At 54.2% G+C, this 7,436-nt stretch overlaps 1 protein-coding gene across 1 annotated transcript; it reads right to left on the bottom strand.

The window, feature by feature from the left end:
* Positions 1-2,761: 2,761 nt before the first annotated feature.
* PIGT (phosphatidylinositol glycan anchor biosynthesis, class T) lies at positions 2,762-6,610 on the bottom strand (the record flags this gene model as incomplete). Its single annotated transcript, XM_009703703.1, has 10 exons — positions 2,762-3,312; positions 3,448-3,531; positions 3,668-3,833; positions 4,366-4,566; positions 4,671-4,836; positions 5,134-5,231; positions 5,315-5,402; positions 5,645-5,731; positions 5,889-5,989; positions 6,483-6,610. Coding segments are annotated over 10 exons (1,372 nt in total), but the record flags the coding sequence as incomplete, so codon positions are not given.
* Positions 6,611-7,436: the final 826 nt, after the last annotated feature.

The raw sequence follows: 7,436 nt of genomic DNA, 5'->3' as shown, positions 1-7,436 counted from the left end.
TGAGTGCTTTCTTGCTTTTTAAAAAATTATACGTATTTATGTTTTGTTTTTTTTTTTTTAATATATATTTAAAGTACCACTTGCAGGCGTCTTGCAAGCTTGTTTCGCCTGGCATTGCAGGAGGTTTGCGTGCAGCTGGCACGGCACGCCGTTCCCCCCGGTTGGGGTGCTTAGCCCCGTGTGACCGCTGCGGCCTGCCGTCCGTCGTGCTGAAGGGCCCTGCGGTTCTGCATGCAGCCTGCATGGTTCTCTGCAGGCTGCGGCCTGCTTTTCGCACGCTTTCTTACACGCGGTTGCATGCTGTTGGCAGGCTTTTCTATGCACGCAGTGGGGACGTGTCCTTGCACGCCATTGCGTGCTGTTCGCGTGCTCAGTGTTTGCACTTCGTGGCATGCCGAGTTCATGCTTTCTTGCATTGCATGCTATTTTGAGGCTTGCTTATGTGCTGCTTCCTTGTCACACGTGGCAGTGGACTTCTGTTGCTGGCTTAACTCTCTCCAGCCCCAAGGGACCCCCGTTTTCCACGCTGCAGTAGGGTGGGCACCTGCACCCTTCCTAGTGCTGTGTCTCACAGAGAGGTAGAGCAGACACAGCTCCATGGCCTCTCGCCTCAAACAATTTTATTTGCAACACCGCTTGCTGGCAGCACTCGGGCTGAGCATTGCGGGGCTGTCAGCAAAGCCCAGGCTGCTGGGAGCACTCCAGCTCCAGCCCTTCTCTCTGCAGACACCCAGCAGCAGGTTACCCAGCACTGCTCAGCTGTGCCAGGCTCCGTCGGGGTTCCCAAGGAGGCCGTGCAGGGAAGGGAGAGAAATAGTCCAGGGGAAAACAAGCCCAGACGCTAAGGTTTTCCCAGCAGTTTAAAACCCACCCAGCCATGGCTGCAGGTCCACCCATATTTCCCGCAGGGTTTTCCACTTGGCTGGCCCATGCATTTGATGGATGTGCTAAGACCGACTCCCTCGATGGCCCGGCAGGCATGAATCCAGACTGCAACGGTTTCCTTTCTGCTCTGCCATTATTCTGGGCTGACCTCTTTATGGGCTGTTTAAATTCCTGGTTTATGGCACTGCATGGAAATGGCCCCAAAGCCTTTGGCTGATGCCAGCTCCAGCACCCTTTGCCTGTGACGGCTCCTGGCTGGCCTGGGCGCAGGCTGCCCTCATCATCCTCAGCATGGGGACCTTTTGTCCTGAAGAAGTAATGGTCGGGTTTGCAGCAGTGCTGTGTTTCTTGCACTATTTTTGGCTGGCTTGGCTTGCGGTGCCAGCTGTGTCCATCAGCGCTGGCCTCTGCACTCAAGGGGCTTTGCTGGATCCCACCTAATGCCCATGGCACACAGGCTTTGCCCAGAGAGCTGGGCTGGGGAGACCTTGGCCACTCTGAGCTGCTCCAGCACATGCTGATGGTTGCAGTCTGCAGGATTTATACTGGACCCAACCAGAAACCACTTGAGGTCTCCAAATCCTTTGGCAAACTGCAATGTGGACCCTCGTGCCTGAGACTCCTGGCTGTGTCCCCCTGCCCCTGCACTGCTGCAGGAGCTGTGCGCTCAGTTGGGTTTTGTTGGGTTGTAGTTGTAGCTTTCTATAAAGAAATTCTCTTTTACACTTGAGGTCTGGCTGGTGGAGCCGTAGCAGCAGTCCCGTGGCTGGAAGCAGCGTGAGCTCCCAGCCCCGTGGTGTCCATCTTGGCAAGCAGGGACAGAGAGGGATTGTCCCAAACTCATATTCCAGCAGCTTTGCAGGCTGCATGGAGCCATCCAGTGGAGTGGATCCGTAAGGAGCTGCAGAGAGAAGGCCATCTCTGGTAGGGAGGGGAAAGGTAATCCCAGCCCAGTGGGAACAGGCTCTTCTGTGCAGGACAGGACGCAATAGGGTTTTTTATGGTCTTTCTGTTCAAGCAAAAGCTTTTAAAGGACCTCTGGCTGTGCTTTGCTTTGATTCTGGGCAATATTTCTTCTAATGATTTCCTTGTGCTTTGTTTAGCTGCTTGTAGGCAGTTGTCTGTTCCTATCACAAAAGCCACATCTGAGATGCAAAGGCTGTACCCCTGAAAAACAGCATCTTTGGAGGTTAAGCAGCCCCACCAGCATCCTCTGGCTGCTCCATGTGAACCACAGCAAGGCAGTACCTTGTATTTTATGAAAATAACTGAAGAGCACAGTGGTGCCAGTGTTCCTGTGTTCCCAGCCCAGGGCTCTGGGAGGTGTGAGGCTGCCGCCCATGAGCAAAGCCTGGCTGGCTGCAGCTCAGCATTTGGGGTCTGCGGAGCCCAGAGGCTCCCCAAAGCTTTGGGCACAGCATAGGTGCTGGGGAGCCATCGGGTGGACATGCAGAAATGATACTAATGAGGCAGAGGAGGATCTTGTGCTGCAGCAGAGGTGTGAGCAGGTAGAGGGGTTTCAAAATGCTGCAAATAGAAGCTGGGAGCAAGAGAAGCTTTTCACTGAAAAAGCAAATAAACCCTTGCCATGACTGAGGGGACAGACACACCATGGCCAACAATTAATTTGCAAACTGGCTCAAATGTGGTGAAGTGTGGCAGGAGGGAGCTGTGAAACGTGGCAGTTGCAGAAGGTGAGATGGTTGAGCAGATGAACCCACCTCTTTGCTGCAGATCACCTCCCTTCCCCCTACCATGTCTGCGTCTCGTCCCAGCTGACTTGGGTAGCATGCTAAAGACTTAGCAGCTCAGGGAGTCTTTCAGGGTCAACTCTGTGGGGCTGAGGAAGTAAAACCAACCAGGAGCAGCACAAATGTACAAAACAGCTGAAGTTTACTTCCAGCATCGTTTCCAGCACATAAGTTACCCCTCTCCCAAACAGAAGTCTTACACCTTCCCCAATCCTGTAGCAGTGCAGTTCAGTAGTCAATGGGCTTACAGCCATTTCCCATCTTAACAACGGAAACGATCTTCTGAGCTTGTTGGATCCCAAAGAGAGATCCGGGCAGCAAAATGGAGCAGGCTGCTTCCAGCAAAGACAAGAGGCAGCAGCGCTCTGCTCCCTGGGTCTCCCCTCGGAGCCCCACGGCCAGCACCGGCTGCCCTGCTTTCTCTCAGAGGGGGGGCACCCCCCTGAATTTTCGGATGATGTTGGCCAGCCGCTTGGCCAGCCCACCCCGGCTCGGCTCTTCCACGTGAAATGTTCTGGTCAGCAGGTTGTAGAAGGAGCCGTAGCACACTGCCACCACGGTGCAGGTCAGACAGATGACGTTATAGGGCATGCTGAAGTCCGGCGTCGGCAAGTTCACCAGCAGTGGCTCCGTGTACAGGCGTACAAAATAGCTGGAGCCATCAGAGGAAGGAAACCTGGAGAGTAGAAGTAGGAAACAGAGTGTCAGCCTACACAGGACGGCTGCTTTGTGCTCACCAGACGGGATGACAGCAGCTGGCAACCCGCAGGCGCTGTGGTACGGCCCCGCTCCCTGCCACAGGCACACTCACAGCGAGGTGAAGAGAGGGCTCTGCTCCACATCCACGTCCTTCATCACAACGACGCTGGGCACCAGGGCACTAAGCACAGATGAACTAAGGAGACAAAGGACATGCTACTGTCAGTCCTGCCAGCAAAGAGACAGCAAGAGCTTTTCCCATCCCCAGAGACCTGGGCAGCAAATCCTACACGAGGCCCAGAAGAAGATGAGGAGCCAAGTTATGTTGTTACCTGACATAAAAGCCATGATTGGGGTCAGGCGTGTACTCTGTCCACTTCAATAAGGCCCTCTCAAACTGAATTGTGATCTTGGTGACAGAGTTGGCTGGCAGCTGGATCAGCATTTCCAAGAGGTGAGGCCGTCTCCGGTCCTGGGCTGGCTGGTAGTGGATGTAACCTAACCCAAAAAGACGCGTCAGTGGCACTGGGGGGACCTTGTCCAAGCTCACGTTGCCTGGACATCTCCCGTGGGGTGGGTGCTCCTGCTTCCCCTGTCCTGAGAGAGGCTTCTAGGCAAGTGAAGATGCACAGGTAGCAAAAAGCATGTGTTAAAGCTAGATGTGGCTCATCTTTAGAGCTGATAACCCATGAAAGTCAGGTGTTCATAAGGAAAGGTACAAATGCAAAATAAGACCCAGTCACCAGTTTTAAACAGAGCCTGCTTTACTACAAATATCAATTCACTTTGGTTTAGACCCTTGTTGGGTTATGAAACACCATCCACATGCCTCTTATAAAACAGACTTAATAAAGTCTCATCTGCCGTGAGCGCTGAACCGAAGGCTAGGAAAACATCCTAAGATGTTTTGTTTCCCAGTCCCGTTTCCCGGTGATCACTGGGGCCCGAGGGAGGGACTAAACCATCTCTGGAATGAGCGGCTTATACCAAGGGAATTGGGTGGCATGTGCTCCTGGGAGGGTTTACTTACTTGGCTTGTTTTCCTTCCCCTTTGTGATGATAGTCAGAGTGTGCACGTAGAGTCGCAGATACCACGGCACAGTCTCCAGCAGGATCACGGGGAAGGCCCGGTACGGGTGGGTGTTGTAGACGAGAGTGCTGATCTCTCCGGTCTGCAGCCCGTATCCACTCACGTAGCGCTGAGCATGGAGTATTGGTGTTGGCAGTTCCACTGCAAAAGAGAAAAGGACACAGGAATGGGGGGCCGTGCCAGGTGATTTTTAGGCCTGGAGCCCTGACCAGCGGTGCAGGTGGGGTGAAGTTCTGGTCACTCACAGCTGTCTTGGGGCCGCTTCCACTTCAGCTGCACATTGAGGCTGCGAGATGTATTGAAGAGTGAGGGGCTCAGCAGGTCATAGACGGCATAGGTTCTCTTATCTCCCTGGACAACAGCTTCGTGTACAGATACTGGAGGGGGAGTCACTTCCAGTAACTCCTTTTCCTGAGAAAGCAAATGGACCATGAAAGGAAAAGTGCCCCTTGAAGTAACTGGCAGCGCTGGGTAAAGCCCCTCCAGCTGGCCCTGAGTTTTCCCACCCAACAGCCAGCTCAGTGCTCTTACTACCACCACCACACTCATCCCCACAGCCCTGCTCAGAGGAAGGGAACGACCTCCCTTCGTTAGCCCCAGAGGGCTCCTGGGGGCTTGGCCATGCAGGTGGAGGTGAGGATGTTTCAGAGCGGGATGAAGTGGCTGAACTGAGGGAGCGGGGAGTGTTCTCTGGTCCGTGAGCATTACCTTGTTCTTAGGGGAGATGTCAACGTAGACTTTGCTCTGCGATGCCAGAGGACACGCATCAGTAAGTGTGCGAGAGAACATCTTAAAGAGGGACCAGTCTGCGGGAAGCAAAGTCAGTGGCAGGTGAAGTACTGCAGGCTGGGCGCACTCAAGGACCATAGCGCACTGCTGCCGAGCTCACCTTTCTTTCCTTGGCCACTGGAAAAGGTGTCAAAGACCACAGTGAGGGTCTGTCTGAGCTCCCAGGACACAGCCAGGCAGGAGGCATCCTGGACAAGAGAGACAGATGGCTCTGATCACACCTTCTGGAGGGGCAGGACTCCACCAGGACTGCAAGAGTCCCATTGGGATGCAGGTGAGACCAGAGAAGCAGGACGATAGCTGTGTTAGACACAGTGAACCCACCACAGGGGAGCTCGGCAAACTGGTGTGTCACCTTGCAGTGTCACAAGGCGGCTTTGGATTTTCTCTTGGGGGTGTTAAAGGAGGGAGCCCTAAGCCTCACACTTACCCTGCAGATGGGGCGGATGTGCACTGCCTGCGAGTGGTAGCTGCTGTGGAACAAGCGCTCGGCCTTCAGCAGCACAGCAAGCCCAGCCTGCAGGGAGAAAAGGAGAAACTCAGCCCCAGGGCTATTCTCTGCTCCAACCGAGAGAAAGGCCCCGCTGAGACTTCGCAATGCATGCTCCCAGACTGGTGTTGGGAACCCAGCTCCATCGGGAGCAGCCCAGCAAGGCAGCAGGACTTGCCGTTACCTTTGAGCCACATGGAAGCAGCTTCTTCCAAGGCGTGAGGTTCTCCGTGCAGACAACCTCCCGGGGCAGGACGGCATATCGCAGGAGATGGTGATCTGTCCCTGGGCAGGGAGGTGGAGGGTCAACAGGCTGGTACAGCTACAGGCATGAGAGCAGAAGCAGACCTGTTCCATCCCGCAGTGTACCCCACAGCCCATCACCCTCTCAATATACCCAAAATGCCACGAGCTCAATCAGGAATAGATCCCACTCTGTGCAGAGTGATTTGGAAAGGATAAGGGTATATTCTAGCAGAATTTTTTCATAAGCGCCTTAAATCCTCCAGTCCTCACTGTTTCGTAAAATGCTTTTCAGAGGGCCTGGGAGCATCTGCCACTACTGCTCATGGGTTTCCTCTGTTCAAATCCAAGCCTCATTCACAGGGAGAGGAAATGCCTCCAGGAGGAGGTTAACGGACCCTGTTGTACACACCCAGACCCAGAGTTGTTGCCAGACCTGTGCCTGGACTCCCTGCAGTTCTGCATGGGGCAGAACTAAAGCTAGAAGCAAGAGCATGAGGGCAGAGCCAGGCAGCCAAGCACAGACCAGGCTCACCGTTGGCTAAGCCCAGGGGTTTGAAGGATGCCGTTGGAGTGACTGTGTTGGTTGAGTCAATGAAGTTGAGAGAAGCACAGAATATTCCCGAGAGGATGTTACTCAGTTCTTTCCAGGCTTTGTCAACACTGTGTGAGAACAGATACCAGAGATTACTCAGCAGCTCAAATCCTCGGAATAACAAGCATTAAGTCAGTAACATTCAATAAATACACTGGGGTGACCAGGCTGGCTTTCAGAAGCTGGAAGGAGTGTGCAGGCAGAGGCTGCTGGTCACATGCTCCCCAGTTCTCTTGGTATTTTATTCTAACGCATGAGATCTGGGGGACATTCACTGCAGGGGCAGCCCCTGGGCTGGCAGGGCTTCACACAGCCAGGGACCCAGCAGTGGGTGCAGCTGGTAGGCGAGGAGAGAGACTGGGGGAGCAGGGAGCATCTGGGTGATGTGCAGTGTATGGGGAAGGGGCTCTGAGACCTAAAGCAACACCTTGATGCAACTCTGAAGGCTGATCTGATGAGCAGACCCAGAATGGGCTGCTTGTAGGGCGGGGAGAGCTCTGTGAGTCCACGCAGAGCTGCTGCAGCTCAAACAGGGGCTGTGTGCTAAGGGAGATGGTGACAGGTATTGGATGGGAGTCGAAGGAAGTGAGTCACAGATGAGAGGTCAAGATATAACCCCCGCAGTATTAGCGCAGCGAGGGGTTTGGCATCACTGAACCCAGACGGGAATTACTTGTTTGTTTAGCAAACAAGGGTTTGCCCTTCAGCACCACATCCTGCCCTGTCTGCTGAGCGGGGCTACGTTCTGCTTTTCCTTAGAGCTGCTCCTGGGGTTGCAGGCTCTTCATTCCAGTGGACATTTTCTGACCCAGGAGGCCCCCGCATGCACCCTGAGTGCCTCGTGTAAGAAGGGCTACCAGGAGCAGTAGCCACGGAGAGGACCCACAGGGACAG

Source organism: Cariama cristata, unplaced genomic scaffold, assembly GCF_000690535.1.
Source record: "Cariama cristata isolate BGI_N322 unplaced genomic scaffold, ASM69053v1 Scaffold41537, whole genome shotgun sequence".
NCBI classification, from domain to species: Eukaryota; Metazoa; Chordata; class Aves; order Cariamiformes; family Cariamidae; genus Cariama; species Cariama cristata.
Note: the sequence above shows the minus strand (reverse complement) of the source record. Positions and strands in the feature narration are given on the sequence as shown.